This window comes from Littorina saxatilis, linkage group LG7, assembly GCF_037325665.1.
Source record: "Littorina saxatilis isolate snail1 linkage group LG7, US_GU_Lsax_2.0, whole genome shotgun sequence".
Taxonomy (NCBI): Eukaryota; Metazoa; Mollusca; class Gastropoda; order Littorinimorpha; family Littorinidae; genus Littorina; species Littorina saxatilis.
The window spans coordinates 7,691,519-7,709,767 of NC_090251.1; the positions used below are offsets into that span (position 1 = coordinate 7,691,519).

The following is an 18,249-nucleotide window of genomic DNA, read 5'->3' on the forward strand; positions in this document are numbered from 1 at the left end:
AAGCTGCAATCTGAAGCGACCTATCTCTGATTCTAGCAGACGATCTCTCCAATGTTTAACACAAAATCAGCAAACTCTCCTGTCACATAGAACGTCCATTGTATAGTGCAATGTTGAAATGAAGTTACTGGTCTGAAACATTTAGTCGTTTCTTCTGAGACAATCCTTGTTCTCTTATCATCTGCAGATTTACCGCAGTCTTCACCACGCGAATTCCCAACAGAAGTCAGACTTTCGAACATACAATATACGTAGGCAAGCATGATACGTCATGACGTCATATGATTCCTAGCATATTGACGTAATGCTAAACATCCGGTTATCTCGAGTTTTCTCCGTAATACATGTCCGTGGGTTTTTCAATGTTCGGTTATTTCCGTGGCTTCATGCGGAAAGGGAACCATCGTCTGCACTCAACGAAATGGACCATTCTGGTACTTGTTGCTGACAAAAACATGATTTTAACACAGAATTTAATGTCAGAATAGCTATATAATCGCTATTGTGTTTTCATCGTAGCAATAGTGTCCGATATTTAGACTCGAACAAGTATAATGCGACTCGTCTTCGACTCGTCGGCATTATACTTGTCTCGTCTAAATATCGGGCCCTATTGCTACGCTGAAAACACAATAGCTGGTAATGATGTACTCATTTTATTGACCATCTATCAAACATATCTTCCAGTTGTTCCTGAACCTCCTACGGGACCCGTCTACTTCAGTCACTTGGATGCAACAAGTGTTGTCCTTGACTGGCGTGCGCCTCGAGATGATGGCGGTGCCCCTGTGCTTAACTACCGCATTGAGGTGTCGCAGAACCAGGAAACCTGGACAGAGGTGACCATTGTTGATGGTGACTTGACCAAGACCAAGGCAAAGAACCTGGCCACAGACAAGAAGCACTACTTCAGAATCTTCGCCATCAACAAAGTGGGAACCAGCAAACCGCTTGAGTCGGATGCTGTTACACCAAAGAGGCCTGTTGGTAAGTCACTGTGTCCTTTTTTTTTATGTCAATCTCAAGTTGAAAAAGTCTATTTAGTTTAAAAGCAAAATGTTTGTCAGCTTGCGAAACTCTGTACAGTGAAAACTGTCAAATACGGTCACTGGACTTAGCGGACACTCGCAGAATACGGACAGTCAGTCTCGGCACGGACTGCTTTACACTGTAAAACACCTGTACGTTACGGCCACCTCGGCATTACGGACGCGGACACGTATTTTGGGTCCATAATAAGTCATATACCTGCTAAATACGGACATCCACAGCAAGCTGGGAAGTTCGATCGACGAAGAAGACGATAAATCGATCAGTTGATATTAGTCGGTATCTGAGCAGCTCTCGCGAGACACGCTATTTGTTATGCTTTGAACATCGCGAGAACTTCGAACCTTGGCTTGTGCAGCTCGCACGAGATCGTTGTACCGCATGCTTTGCTATGCTCTGAAGTTTGCGAGAGATTACGAGAGCTTGGAATACTGATAGAGTCTATTCTTGGTGAGTGTTTTAAGTCGACGCATTTGATTGGCTGCTAGAGTTCCAAGGCAGCCAATCCAACGCGTGGAACGTGTTCGGCGGAACGGAAGTGAAAGTGTATGAGTGAATGTATCTTCTCTTCGAAAGAGTGATTCGTGTTTAACAAGATGGCAGCAAGAAATTCAAATTCAAGAAAAGGAAGAAATGCGCTGACTTTAGAACAAAGGATAAATGTTGTCAAACAACTGGAAAGTGGGAAATCATGCCGAACGATTGCACAAGAGCTTGGGTGTGGGAGAACGCAGATTTCGAAAATCAGCGTCGATCGGGAAAAAATAATGAAGTTGTGGGAATCGGGAGACGGACGTGCTGACCAGAAATGGGTTTCGAAGAAGACAACCGAATACGAAGAGCTAAATGACGCCGTGTTCGAGTGGTTTTCAACCAAACGTGCGAATCACATTGCCATCAATGGTCCACTAAGACAACGCTGGACAAATTCTTTCAAAAGCTGATGAGTGCAGAATGAAGTGAATGTGAATGTGTTGTATGAATGAGATCCAGTAACTTTTTAACAATTTAAATTTATACAGTTGATATGATAAAAAGCTTTTAAACTTGTTTTACAACAGTCAATATTAAATGTTTCTCTGTTTAATCTAAACAGCTTCTGTTTTTCTTATAAATGTACATGTACATGTGCAGTACTCTCTCTCTCTCTCTCTCAACTTGACTTTGTCGCGTTTACTTGCACCTGTCTAATAAGGACACCTGCAGAATAAGGACACTTTTGTCTGGTCCCAAGGGTGTCCTTATTTGACAGGTTTTACTGTACCGTATTTGACGGATTACAAGACGCACCGTTTTATAAGCCGCACCCCCGACTTTAAAAAAAAAAAATTGGGACGAGCCACGTATAGGCCGCGTCACTATATTAGCCGCCGTCGAAAAAAATATAATCAGATCGTGTCAATCAATCAAAACAACCAGGCAACGAAAGTACGGTATTTGGCAAAATCGGCTCCGAGAATAAACAAGTGAAACAAAGAAGAAAAGTGATAAAGTTTGAAGAAAAATATCACACACACAATTTGTAACCAACACACACATGTAGTCCCGCCCGGAATAAGCTTTTTTGGGATGATTTACGACTTTTGCGCACATTTCGAGCAGACGAAAACACAACATGGCGGCTCTCGCTCCTCCAACTATCGCGAGACACAAAAAAACGAAATCTCGCACGCGCGAGATCCTGATACATCCGATGTTTCTCTGTACGCTATCTTGTCACGACGACTTGTTGACAAACGAAGATTCGCGAAAGAAAGAGAAAAGCGCCGAGTCTTGAGTAGAGAGCTAATAAAGTACCGGTAATCGCTAATCGAGCGAAATGAAAATCCGCGGCGACTTCCATTAGGTGAATGCTATTCAAGTTTAGGTAACGTTTTAGCCGCATCTTTTTATAAGCCGCAATGCGATTATTTTTGAAAAAAAGTCGCGGCTTGTAGTTCATCAAATACGGTACTTTGTGTTGTACTTTGTATTTGTATGTATTATTCTCTTTTCTGTGTTTGTGTTTCTGTGGTAAGTCTGTTTATGCCATACATGATGTCTCATATAATGCTTCCCTTTAGAGCTTCAAAGTTATCTTTTGTTGTTTGTAATTCATCTTAATGAAATTTTCATGTTGTTTTCCTAGGACCACCGGGAAAACCAGTGGGACCTTTGGAAGCAAAGGCCATCACCCGCGACTCTGTCCAGCTGGACTGGAAGCCACCTCAAGATGACGGAGGCTTGCCCATCACTGGCTACATCATTGAGAAGCGTGAGGCCATGCGCATGACATGGAGTCGCGCTGACAAGACCACAGACGACGAGGACACTGGAGGGACTTGTCACTGGAGATGAGTTCTATTTCCGTGTGGCAGCCGTCATCAATATTTTCATATACATGTAAGAACAAAACGTGTTAAGACTGGTGTTGTGCATCTAGTTTGTTCAATAAATGTCTTTCTATCTTCAATGGTTTTGGGTAGATGAGATAACAAGAGAAGGATATGGGCATTGGAATTACGTCAACATTTCGAGCATTGTCACAGATGAAACATTTACTGCAGGGTGCTCCTGATTAACAAACCGAGCAAAACTGAAAATTATTGAAGAGAAGACATGTCTGAACAGTTTATAAAGAGACAAGTTTGCAATCATTTGTGAACACCATTATTGTATGGAGGAGTAACTGTTCCCCTACCCCCTAAGAAGGTATTTCTGTCCGTCAACCACGTGAGCGATCGCCACAAATCGAGGCATCACTCGCATTTCAGTTTGGACACACCGGCTGATTGCAAATGCACAGTACGTGTTTCGACACTGAAACGTGACGATTGAGCGTCAAAATAGTTTCTTAAAACAGTCGAAAATGGAGTTAAATGTGACTTCAACACTCAGTGGCGATCGCTAGAGTAGCGATTGTTACTAGACGGACACTAGAAAACCTCAGAAAATGTAATTACTTTGCGATTTTTTTAACTGAAAAACTGTTGCGGTCTTTTTCTGTCGAGCGCGAGCGTCAACGTAAAACAACGTGACGTCACTTCCTCCCCAAACGGTTAGTTTTTGAATGAAAAGAAAAATGTGGCGATCGCTAGATTGTTTAGACGGATTGGATCGCAACTTTGAAACTCGGGTCACCGTGCGTCGATCAAGGGCAAATTGACCTCGGCAACATTCTAACTCACTTCAAGGGTGCACAAACTTGTATTTACAGTATACAAAATTAGGTAAACTTGTGTTTTTGTCCTGTGAAATCACAATTAGTTTCGATGCTCTTGATATCGCTATGCCGACGGACAGATCCGAATCCCCATACATTTTTTTTTGCGGAGCTAGTATAAGTTAGAATTTGTGTTATGGATATCGATTGTTGTTGAAAAACAATCATTTCAATGTGTTCTGGCACTCTCAACCACCACAGCATTGATACTTGTGCATGTGTGTGTTGGAATTTAGTTCTTTGTTTAGTGATGCTGTGGCAAAAGTAAATTCATCCATCCGTATTTTGACGATCGCCACCATTCACACGCACATAAATAAACACATTATCAAAAATTTCAACTTTTATTTTCAAAAAAGTATTTAAACAACAACTAGTTTGCATGTTAATACAACAAATACAGCAGATTCTCACAGATATGGATTTAAAAGACTAAACAAATCTGAGACTATCAAAATGGCCTGATACCATGAAACCTGCCTCAAGCAAAAACACATAAAAAGACTCTTTTGTGCAATGTTTTTGCCTGTGGATCTTTTAATGGGTAAAAATGCTTGGGGGAAAAAAATTAGTAGTCTACCACAACGCCCTAGTTCTCTCAGCCGGCTGCTGATGTTGCCCCTGGTATGTTCTTCCACATCTTTTTTGTAGAACAACCTGGAACCAAACTTGATGATCAGACTGTCATTTGCTATGACTCTCATGACGGCGTCATCTCTCATTCTTCCAACAACAGCTTGAAAGAAGGCACTGTTCTTTTCTTTTCCAATGGGAAGCATGTATGATCCTACCTTGGAACACTCGCCCCACTTCAAGTGCTTACTTGGATCTGGATTTTGTGGACAGTTGTGCAAATGCTTACTCAACAGGGACTTGGCATACAGCCCTTGGCAAAACCTGCAGGCTGAAAGTTGACCTACCTGGCGACCTGCTTTTCTGTACTTTGGAATGACTGTTCCGGACTGGCCTTCCAACACATCATAGTTGTGTTTATAGTCTCCCTCATTGAGCAATCTTACAAACCCGTTCCTTCTCTCTTTGGATCCTTTGGGAAGTCTCAAAACTGCCGCCACATCCGCTCCGTGAGCATGGACCTTTGTCAAATGTGTCGACATTTTTACTACCATTTTTGAACAAAATTTGCATGAATGTTTTTTACCCCATTTGTTTTCCTGGGGAGCTTTTTCTGCAACATGTAAAGGATCAGCTCTAGATTTGTCTTGTTTGCAAGGTGTAACTAGGGCAGGATACATTACGCTATCACAGTCGGAGTCAGACTCATCAGTCTCAGGCTGCACAACTTGGTCGTCATCAGGATCCCTTTTACTTTACTTTATTTGGTGTTTAACGTCGTTTTCAACCACGAAGGTTATATCGCGACGAGGGAAAGGGGGGAGATGGGATAGAGCCACTTGTTAAGTGTTTCTTGTTCACAAAAGCACTAATCAAAAAATTGCTCCAGGGGCTTGCAACGTAGTACAATATATGACCTTACTGGGAGAATGCAAGTTTCCAGTACAAAGGACTAAACATTTCTTACATACTGCTTGACTAAAATCTTTACAAACATTGACTATATTCTATACAAGAACCACTTAACAAGGGTAAAAGGAGAAACAGAATCCGTTAGTCGCCTCTTACGACATGCGGGGTGCAGAGAAATAAGGATGTGGAAAAGAAGACTTTTGGTAAGTGAAATAAAGGTGATGGATCCAGTCAGGTAGAAATAAGACAACAAGAACAGAATTGGAAAACTGCAGGGAATAGTAGGGAGAGTTTTCTTGGAAGGAAATATAGGTGAAAGGACTGGTAAGGCAGAAATAAGACAAAAGAAGAGAAGTAAAGGGGTGGGGTAGCTCTGTTTAAACGCTCCCGCCGCGTGAAGGCGACCCCATGGGAGCATCAGGGTCCCTGTCAGACACCAGCTTGGAGCCCCGTTCACCCTCCACGCCAGGCCCAACTTGATCCTCGTAATCATCGTTTGTTTGTTTGTTTATTTGTTGCTTAACGTCCAGCCGACTACGTAGAGCCATATCAGGACGAGGAAGAGGGCCACTTGTCAAGCGATTCCTGTTTACAAATGCACTAACCCATTATTTGTGTCCCAGCAGGCTTTAGTAAAACTAAATTAATACCTACTGGAAGATTACCAGTTTCCAGTATGTTAAAATAGGCTTAACCTATCTACTGCTGGACTTACATCAGAACACTAACATATTAAACTATACATGAATCGCGAGACAAGCGACAAGAGAAGAGATTTTTGGAAAAAATACAGGTGAATGAGCAAGAAGGCAGAAAAAAGAAAAGAATTCATGAAGAAAAAGAGAGCATGACATGAAAGAGGAACCAAAAATCTACCTAACAGCAAACTAGAAAGCTCCTGCGGTTCCAAAAACAGTAGGGGCCTTTAAAGGCCAACATCCAAAAGAATTTTTCTCCTGGAGCGACCTAAACTTGAACCCGTCGCTCTTCTTGCATGTCTGTTTACTTCGTGTTGCACGCAAAAATTGCGCGACTTCCTTGCCGCGTGGATTGACGAAGCTGTTTTATTCTCGTGACTGAAAACACTGCGTGCAGTTTTATTCTGTGGGTTCGACAGATCGGTCCAGTAGTTTGGTCTCAATCGCTCTACACACGCGCACACACACACACACACACACACACATACACACACTGGCACACACACACACACTCACACACACACACAGGCACACACTAGCACACACACACACACACACGCTCGGCTTTTTGTCCCCTCTGCCTCACTGATTTGGTTTTGTGTTTATTTCGTCATTATTTTGTTAGTAAATAGTGAACATTGCTTCAATGCCGAAGCAACAAACATCATTATTGGTTGTAATTTGCTACCAATTTTAAAACCCGACTATCGTATTACATAGTAATTATGACAGCAGTTCAAATGTGTACATTTACCAGTTCCATTCAGCAGACTTTTAGGTCTTTGTGACTGATTTCTGGCCAGGAATTCATCACGCTTTCTGTTGTTCATTCGTTTCCTGTGACATTGATCAGCAAACCAGCAAAGTGTGTGTGTGTGTGTGTGTGTGTGTGTGTGTGTGTGTGTGTGCCTTTTGTTATATCGGTTTTTGTTGTTGTTGATGAGTACGTAACAAAATGTAATCAGTATAATTATATACGTTTGCACCATACCTCATCTCCCGTGAAATATCAACAGAGTTTGAAGTTTCAGTTTGTCAATCTGTATAGTATGATTTGTTTTCAAATACGTTTTGTCTTTCTTTCCTTGTCCTGGTTTGTTTACAGATCATCGTCATTTTTTAATCTCGGAAGATCTAACTAGTTAGCGTTCTGAGCATCGCCTAAGTAGACATCAACAAGCATGTACATACTTGAATGATCTTGCCGTTGTCTATCTTTTGCGATATCATGTCCATTTCCACATCGCAACATCATTGAATATTTGTCTGATTCAAACTAGATGTTGAATGACACAGAAATAAAACGATTTCTTCGTGAACTTCAATTTAATATATCAGGTGTACGATACATCTACACAGTTGTGTGTGTGTGTGTGTGAGTGTGTGTGTGTGTGAGTGTGTGTGTGTATGTGTGTGTGTGTGTGTGTGTTGTGTGTGTGAGTGTGTGTGTGTGTGTGTGTGTGTGTATGTGTGTGTGTGAGTGTGTGTGTGTGTGTGTGTGTGTGTGTGTTCTTGAACATAACTACACCCATGTGTTTATGAGTTACATAATTATATATATATGCGTTCAGTCAGTCTGCATGTTTCCTTTCACAAAATAAGACACAACATCAAAAATGAATACAGATTTGATCTGCAAGGAGGAAATATCAAACCAACCCACACCCCAAACCTAAAGCAGCTCATGACAAACTTTTGGTACACACTTTGCAAAATAATACTCTAATTTCTAACCAGCTGCATTACACGCTGTACCATTGAACTTCCATGTCGGCGTGTGGCTGAGCTTAAAATAGGAATGTTGTTGCAATCTGTTAGGCACTTTCCCTTTTGACAGGTAGTTTTTGCATGTACAGCAAAACACGGCCTTTTTTACAAATCCTAAAGACTGTCGGAAACTTCGCATGCTCTCTTGTGAACGCCATGTGAAACATTGATTCTGAAACAAAAATCTATGGCATGAATGACAATGGAAAGACGGTCTCTCTCTGATTCCAAGTTCATAATGACAGTTATAAAGTGCTGAATTTAAAAAATCTGTAGATGAAGTAAAATCATTTGAATGTTGGCTTGTTGAAACTTCATAACAAACAGCCACCTCGTCTATATCATTATCTGAAAGAATGCCAACTTCCTTTGAAACACCAACATTTGTATGGAAAACTTCTGTTTCTGTCATCTTTGATTTCATTTGACAACTTGGACTGATGGCATCTTCCAGAGATATATCCATTACTTTCAACTTGCGCCTCTTTGTATTCCTGTAAGCCTGCCACTTATTTATAAAAAGAAACGTTTGATACTTTTACCAAACAGTTAGTATAATGCACGATTTACCTGTATTCGTCTTTAAAGCTGTGGTCTATTAAGACTTTCCGGGGCTACGAGGTTGAAAATAGGGACAAAATCATGTGCAGATTTCTGTACAGCAAACACTACCCGAAACCCCACCTATACGGCGTGTATGACCTTGAGAGCTTCAGTCAACGCTTGAATTTTGCAGTGGTAACATCCGGTTTGCTCTCGCAGAGCTGAGCATAATTGTCCAGAAGAAACGAGCAGAAAAAATAAACGACTTGGCAGGGATTCGAACTCAAGGCCTCGGGGCCTCGAAATGTCGGGGCCGATGTCTTAACCGCTAGGCCACTTCACCAGTGTTGTGAAAGATAACAAATTGATAATTTTATATCATTCTACGCTTGAATTACCATTCATGCGTTGCAAAAACGTCAAAATTGACATTAAAATTTGCCTTTATTTGCAAACATGTTTTACGGAATCGCAGTACATGTTTACACCGTCATGCTACACTACATTCGCGCCATGCAAATAGCTGCGATATCTCTATTTACAACATGCAATAAAATGACAAGAACAGTAATTGAATCTCTCCAAAGCTCTGTGCAGTTGAAACCAGACATCTAAGAAATAGTTATACATGTATTCACTTCTGAACAATGGGCGGATAGATATATAAATCATGCTGCTTCAAGAATAACATAACATGAATTCATATCAATGTTTTTCCTTCTTTTTCTCAATTGGCGCAGTAGCCTTGTGGTTAGGACATGAGACACGAAGTCTCGAGGTCGAGAGTTCGAATATTCGCCGGGGCGTTTATGTTTCCCCCTTGATCTCTCTTGAAGATAAAATATGATCAGTCTTGAGAGAGCAAACCGGATGTTATCCCTGCAAAATTCAAGCGTTGACTGAAGCTATCAAGGTCATACACGCCGTATAGGTGGGGTTTCGGGTAGCGTTTGCTGTACAGAATTCTGTACATGATTGTATCCCTATTTTTCAACCTCGTAGCCCTGGAAAGTCATAAATAGACCACAGCTTTAAATTCTGCAAGACTGAAGCGAAAGAGGTCTGTCTCAGTTTTGTCGTCAGTTTGTTGTGTACATTTACACACGCACAACGAACAACACATGCACAGGCCCGGGGGAAGCTCTCCTTTCTTATGTCCGACGATAGACGTATACATGTAGTTTACATGTTTATTAGTCATCTATTTGATAGATTACGTGTATGATATGACGGAGAGTCGCATCGGTTTGATGCCGTGAACCCAACCGTGGCTGTGGCTGTCGTTTGAAGTAGCCTACTTCTTTATAAAGATTCATTTACATTCTACTTCTGACCAAGGCATGTTTGGTACCTACTGAATCCTTGTTGCGTGTAGTTTTACGTGGCACGTTGCCCAAAGTTGTATTCTTGAGGAGCATAAAATAAAACGTGTTACAAAGTTATCTCAAAACTCTGCAGTGACTGCTCGCGCAGCAGGTCAGCTAATTATAGCACGCAGCCTCCACAGACAGCTTTCGAGCCGAGACCATATGAGTCGCCGCTCCTGCGGCTCGTCAAAAACTGTCGCACTGCAGTGTTTTCAGTCACGAGAATAAAATAGCTTCGTCAATCCACGCGGCAAGGAAGTCGCTCGATTTTTGCGTGCAGCACGAAGTAAACAGACATGCAAGAATAGCGACGGGTTCAAGTTTAGGTCGCTCCAGGAGAAAAATTCTTTTGGATGTTGGCCTTTAATTTCATAACCGCAGTGCCCCACTGCGGGACGTAATCATCGTCACCTGAAAAGAAATAAATCATATTTTTCAGATAACTTTTCTTTTCATCCTGATAACAATGTCACCATGGAACCCCTACAATTGACTACACTACATGGATTAAGGGCAGAGGTGGCACGGAATTTTGATCCAAAATGGTCCCATGATGTGATTTGGGTTTTTATCATTTTTAGGCAGTTTGAACACCCTAGAATAACTGCATGATGTTTATTTTGTCAATTTCATCCTCTTTTTTCAATAAAGTGATGATTTGCAAAGTGAATGAATGCTAAAAATATGCAGACTTATAACAAAAATCGATTTTTTCATGGCAGAGCAGCAGCAACATGTCGATGAGTTTGTCAAAGTTATTGCATGCAGCGTACTCAGCGGGAATTTCCGTTTGTTGACGATGTCACAGTCATGGAAATAAAGCCCGTTTGTGTCCCTCAACGGCCGCAACACAAGAGCTGGCGAACGCGACTTTCACTTGCAAAATGTTCCATATTTGGAAAGTGACCTTTACCTTTGAAAATCTATTCGCTGATTGGTCATTTCCAATAACTTTCAGCCGGGAAGTAGTTCTGCGCATTCGCGCGCACCACATCCGCATAAACACGCGAACCTTATTTCGAATCGGTTCGACGTCTCAAACAGCGATATTTCTCCCAACTCGGCCTCTAAAAGATAAATTCGGCGGGTGTCTATCATGCAAGAGGCAGGGGAAGTTACAACTTGCGGCAGATCGAGCAACGAAGAAAAATAAGCTAGCGGTCGGTGTGAATGTCGAGTCCACGACGCCTGAATAACAGGTACAGAGGTAGGACGTCAGGCCTTGTTTATCTCACATAAACTCCACCTTGACTGTCCCAGTTACATCCTAAAGTACTGCTAATCGAACTTCGGACCCATCTCCCACTCATGTATCTCATTCTTGGTGAAACAATGATATTTTGACTTAGATATTTGCTTCGTTGCAAAATCCAACTTTTCTCATTCAAGGAACGCAACAACTAGGTGCATTTTCCGGTGAATCAAATGTTGGGCTAAATCTTTTGGATTTCATCCCGACTCTATTTCACCAATAAGAAATGTATATTCTTTTCTCCCTCTAGATCATTGAATCCCTTGAAATTGTCAGGGAAACATTATGTCTGGAGTTTATTTTGGCAGAAGCCCGACTGACGTCCTGCCTAAAGGCAAAGTTCCATGAGTTTTGGAAAAAATAATGCTTACTTCGAAGCAATTTTCGATCAAAAATCGGCCACTTTTTGTGCAATGGAAACAAGAATTAGCAGAAACCACATGTCTGCTCCTGCGATAAAACTGAGAACATCAAGAGTAGCAAGTAAAATTCCACACGCCTTTTTTCCAGCTGATCATAATCATTGTACTTGATGTTTCATTGAGTGTTATAGCAACAGTCTGATGTCCATATGTGCAACTTTGGACTGATAGGGGATTGTGAAGAGCACTTGGAGTATAAGAAAATGTCAGTGAAAAGTACCCGCATGCACACATACTCTTGGTTTGTCAATCTGTCTTCACTGTGCGCAGCAAAACACTTCACAAACTTTCAAATGCAATTTTCTCAGAATGTGATTTTCAAGGACGGTAACCACACGGCGATGATCTATCTGCAGGTTTTATTAAATCTTACATTCTTATGTTATAATAATTATGAAAGTCACGGCATTGTACATCAAAAAAGAAAGTTGATTTGGCTTGCAAATCTCATCATGCCATATTTAATCTAGCATTTTCCTGGAATATTGTTTTCTTTGATTTGATTTTGACAGACTGTGACACACCTCTAATGAGGAGTCTTAATTTGAAAAAAAAATTCAATCTTTATCTATTAGGGCAAATTCTGTTGAAAAGCTCTTTTTATGCTATTTCTTTGATTGGTTTTTGACAGTGTGGCTAAAGTGTTAAGCTGTCGGCAAAAATCTTATTTTAAGTGGGTTATTTTTGTATTTGATTTGCTACAATGAGGCAGTATTCCAGGGAACACCCTAATAGAATGGGTTTCTGAAAAATGATGAGGTTACAATTTATGCCTCCAGTTCTTATGTTGAACAAGGCGTGTGTGTATGTTTTAATTTTTAATTTCTCAGAAATTAAAAGTAATTACTGTTACAAAAGGGCAGGTTTGTACATAGAAAGTAAAAAGACTTCTCTTCACTCTTTGGGATAATAGAGAGATTAAGAAGCACTACCACATTCGTTTCGTTGGCATTTTCGGTTGTAAAACGTCACACCTTTTTGAGTACACGTGACTTCCGATCTCTACGAACAGAAATTCGCTTCGCCAAGAGAAACGAAATTTGTAGAATTGGTCATTCTGACGAAAGTGACTTCGGTCGCGTTTTATATTCGAATAGTCATAAAATATGCCTACCTTGTGTAATCGATGTATGCTCTGACATCTTTAGGCGCGATTTATCATTGAAATCAAGTTTAAAAAGCCGTAAAGCAGGCTTGAATTGGGTAAGTGAGTGACTGAGCAGACGAAAGAAATTTCAAGATGGCGACCCAAACATCAGGCCGACTCAACTTTTCAGTCGGCTGGTCAAGCCGCCTAGAGGAGAAAAATGCATGAAGCAGTTAAAGTTTATGATGTGTTGAGTTGTGGCCTGAGTATCTGATGCGTTTCAGCAGAAGTGAGGCAGCTGGTATTATCTGATCGACACTTCTGAACCGGTGCGACCAGCGAAACGAAATTCTTCTGTCCTCTTAACCGCTGTACTAGCGACACATGGTGTTCCCCCGCCGAGTGTCTTTTGCAACCACGAAAATGCCAACCATATGAATGTGGTAGCCCTTCTTAAAGTCTCTAATGTAAAAAAAAAAAATGAGAGAGTATGATTGTAATGTTCACTAAAATGCATGACTTAAATTTTAGTTGCTTTGCCTTGAGAATCTCAGCATGTTATTTGTAAGCTAGAATTTTGCTGAAATATTAGTTTCTTTGATTTTTGTTTTGTTTGTGTTATCATTTTGCTTTGTTTATTATTTGATTTGCTACAATTAGATTTATTTGAGTGAACACCCTGTCAGAATGGGTTTCTGAAAAATAATGGGGTTACAATTTCTGCATCCTATTTTCATGTTAAAATAGACGTTAGTATGCAGTTTTGATTTTATCCAGCTTTTTTTCTGTGAAATTATTTGTAATACTTATTAAGGGCAGTATTGTACATAGAAAGTAAGAAAAGAAAACACAACTCTTCACCCTTTGGGATATGTACGGTTGAAATGCAAAACTTACATTTCAGTTGACTTGGCTTGAACATCTCGCTGTGTTATATTTTAGCTAGAATTTTGCTGAAATATCATTTTCACTTTTTTATTTTGAAGGACTGTGTCACACGTCTTGGCGGGAAAATCTCCTATCTTAATACTGTGAGGGGAAAATCTGTTTAAAATTAACTATATTTATGTAATGTTTCTTTGCTGTTTGAAAATATGTAACTAAAGTGTTCAGCGGTCAGCAAAAATCTTATTTTAAGGTTTTTTTGGTGTATTTGTTTGATTTGCTACAATAAGGGTGTGCATTCAAGTGAACACTCGGCCAGAATGGGTTTGTGAAAAAGAATGTTACAGTCATGCATCCAATTTCTATGCTGACATTTTTTTGCATGGGTGTTTCTTTTTTTAAATAAACTTCAATCAATCTTATGTTTTTAGTGATAATGTGATAATGTGTATACACATTTAGGGCTGTTTTTCAGTATTAATAACATGTTCTGTTTGATTAAGGGTATTCAGCTGGTATTTCCTTGTTTTTACTACCTATTTTATTCATGTTTTTATTACTTTATTAGTGGAAGAATCTGTTGTAATGTATGTTTGATGGTGTATGCTTTTAATCAAGCGTTGCTGACTATGAATGTAGATGTAAATGCTTGTATAACTGTGTTTGAATTTTAAATGTGTCAAGCGCAAAGAGCATAATTGTAAAGTTATGATGTTGCGCTATATAAATGCTCATTTATTATTATTGAGTCACTTGAGAAAAAGTGACTCTATGTAATCGGTCAGTGTTAGTCTGTCCGGCCGGCCGTCCGGCCGGCCGGCCGGCCGTCCGTCCGTAGACACCACCTTAACGTTGGACTTTTCTCGGAAACTATCAAAGCGATCGGGCTCATATTTTGTTTAGTCGTGACCTCCAATGACCTCTACACTTTAACGATGGTTTCGTTGACCTTTGACCTTTTTCAAGGTCACAGGTCAGCGTCAAAGGAAAAATTAGACATTTTATATCTTTACTCGGAAACTATCAAAGCGATCGGGCTCATATTTTGTTTAGTCGTGACCTCCAATGACCTCTACACTTTAACGATGGTTTCGTTGACCTTTGACCTTTTTCAAGGTCACAGGTCAGCGTCAAAGGAAAAACTAGACATTTTATATCTTTGACAAAGTTCATCGGATGTGATTGAAACTTTGTAGGATTATTCTTTACATCAAAGTATTTACATCTGTAGCCTTTTACGAACGTTATCAGAAAAACAAGGGAGATAACTAGCCTTTTCTGTTCGGCAACACACAACTTAACGTTGGGCTTTTCTCGGAAACTATAAAAGTGACCGGGCTCAAATTTTATGTGAACGTGACTCATTGTGTTGTGAATAGCAATTTCTTCCTGTCCATCTGATGCCTCATATAATATTCAGAACTGCGAAAGTGACTCGATCGAGCGTTTGCTCTTCTTGTTGTTTGTTCGTTTCTTTTTTTCCCTTTTTTTGGTAGTTTCCTACTATTCACAAGACACTAGCACTCTTTAGTGGTGTTTTTTTCAGGTTAGATTCATTTTTATTACAGGATACATTTTGCCAAGCCACTTGTACTTCCTGTTTTGTCAGCTTATGTCAGTCTTGCATCAGTCAACAAGAAAGTTAACAGGGAACACCCTAACAGAATGGGGTTCTGAAAAGTAATGAGGTTACAACTTACGCCTCCAATTCTTATGTTGAAATAGACGTGTGTGTGCGTTTTGATTTTCAATCTATCTTGACGTGTTCTGTGAAATTATCAGTGATCATTACTACAAAAGGGCAGTATTGTACCTAGAAAGTAAAAAAACAACCAACTCTTCACTCTTTGGGATAATGTAATGTTTACTGAAATGCACGACTTAAATTGTAGTTGCTTTGGCTTGAGAATCTCATCATGTTATGGTTTAGTTTTTACTGAAAAAAATATTAGTTTTTTTGATTTTGAAATGCCATGTTTTATCGTTTTGTTTTGTTTGTTTTATTATTTTGTTTTGTTTGTATTTGATTTGCAACAGTGAGGCCTTATTTGTGAGTGAACACCCTTTCAGAAAGGGTTTCTGAAGATTAATGGGGTTACAATTTTCTGTTTTGGCAGCTTATGTCAGTCTTGCAACAGTCAACAAGGAAAGATTGCTCTTGTGTGTGAAAAGGATTTAAAAAAAAATATTCTATTTAATTGTTTTAATTTTTTTGTTTAGCATACTGTAATGTCATGGATCACAAGTAGATGAAACTTTTTGACGAAAGAAATCTCATATGGTTTGTTGTTATTGTTGGAGTTAGGAGAGGTACTGCTGTATAGCACAGAATTGTCCATGATCCGTTTGAACGATTCAAGTGTACTCAGTATACTTACCTTTTTTTCTTATGTTGAATAAAACACACCACGAAAAACCATGGATGCAGTCTGTACTCATTTCAGTGTGTGATATCACAATGGGCAGCAAATGGTTCTATATCTTCCTCCTCCTCCCCCTCCCCCACACACAGATCTATGAACAATTTCCACATAACACCTGCTGCGAACTGGACACGAATCCCAAAACTATTTGCTTTTCAAAGTGTTCATAGTAACCTGACAAAAAAACATACTTACCTTATATTGGCCAGTTGTCAAGATTTGTATTTCAGGTATGAAGCAAATATTTTTCGGGTTCGTGTTCAGTTAGTCAAATATGGAACATTTGGTTCTATTATGTGAACTGAAGGATTTATGTAATAATCATCATCAAACACAATCTAAAACCTACAAAAAGAAGGCAAAAGTCAAAGTTCTTGCATGATAACAGATCAATTATCCACCCATATCCTTTGGGGTTTATGGAAAAGAAAGTATACAATCATTTCTACAAATACCACAGTATTAATTACAAGAATATTTTTTGCACATTAAAATGCATACATAATGCCAAATGTTCAAATCAGATAACTATACAGTCCACACACAAAACATTCACACACGTTGGACCAAGGGAGACCCCTAACGTTAGCGTAGGATCTTAAAGGTTTTTAAGAGAAAAGACTGAAATGTATAAACCCAGGTGTCTGTGTTTCTATAACATGTGTGAACCCAAATGTCAGTGTGTTTTGTGAATGTGTGTACGAACCCAAAAGTAGGTGTGTTTCATGTCAGGACAAAATGGGTTCACAATTCTAGAAACCCATTTTTCTAAAACGCCCCATTTTTATTTCTGTGTGTGCTTGGCTTGTTTTTTATGAATACTTGACCAGGACCTGTTCATGAATTCACCTCACATTCCTGCCTTTTTGAGCCAAAGCTTGAGTTTGAAATATGGTAAGAAAGTGATGTACCCATTTGCACCATGTATTGCAAAAAGCCCCATTTTGACTCAAATACAAGCATGTGTGTGTGTGTGTGTGTGTGTGTTTGTTTGTGTGTGTGCAATAAATTAAACAAGTGTAGACGTGTGTGTGTGTGTGTGTCTGTGTGTGTGTGTGATGAACAGGTGTAGACGTATGTGTGTGTGTATGTGTGTGTGTATGTGTGTCTGTGTGATGAACAGGTGTAGACGTGTGTGTGTGTGTATGTGTGTGTGTGTGTATGTGTGGGTGTGTGTGTGTGTGTGTGTGTGATTAACAGGTGTAGACGTGTGTGTGTGTGTGTGTGTGTGGGTGATGAACAGGTCTAGACGTGTACGTGTGTGAGTGTGTGTGTGTGTGTGATGAATAGGTCTAGACGTAAGTGTGGTGTCTGTGTGTGTGTGTGAGTGTGTGTGTGTGTGTGTGTGTGTGTGTGTGTGTGTGTGTGTGTGTAACTTTACAAGACGTGTATTTGTTGAACTGAACAGGTGTGTACGTGGGCCGCACATGCAACTCAACCTCGCTGTGTCCGGCAGGCGCGATGTGTGTCGACAAATCGTGCCAGTGTGATGAGGACAAGGCCGTTGCCTACGATGTTGTTTGTAGTGAGCGCTTCTCACATGCACACACACTCGCCCAGAAAGTTGATCACACACACACTCACACACACACACACACACACACACACACACACGCACACGCACGCGGACACACAGACACACACACAGACATACACACACACACATACACTCACACACACGCACACAATACACGCACACGCACTCTCTATTCTACTAATCAGTGCATGCTATAGTTATGTTTCCCGCTTTTGTTATCAGTTGTTTTAAATTTGTATTTATATATGCAATGCATTAATGCAACTGTGCTGCAATTTCCACACTATATTGTTTTCCCATGTTTGAGTGTGTATAAGAAATGTAACCTTTTTCTTTTTACTTTTTATATTATGTGCGTCTGTATTTGTGTTTGTATAAGGGACATGTTGTAAGATTAGACTTCGCCTAAAACCTTTATTCTTTGGTAATAAAGTTCAGTTTCAGTTTATCTCTCTCTCTGTCTCTTCTTCCTCTCTCTCTCTCTCTCTCTCTCTCTTCTCGCTCTCAAAGAGAGGCAATGTGACCTTTCAG

The 18,249-nt window shown here is 40.0% G+C and overlaps 1 protein-coding gene across 2 annotated transcripts in view; it reads left to right on the forward strand.

Annotated features, from left to right (window-relative positions):
• The window catches only part of LOC138970602 (uncharacterized), a 244,468-nt gene that overhangs the window by 178,615 nt on the left and 47,604 nt on the right, over window positions 1-18,249 (forward strand). For both annotated transcript variants that reach the window (XM_070343070.1, XM_070343071.1), the window contains one exon: window positions 17,590-17,706. In XM_070343070.1, the coding sequence (XP_070199171.1) occupies window positions 17,590-17,706 (117 nt within the window). The remainder of the gene's footprint in view (window positions 1-17,589; window positions 17,707-18,249) is intronic.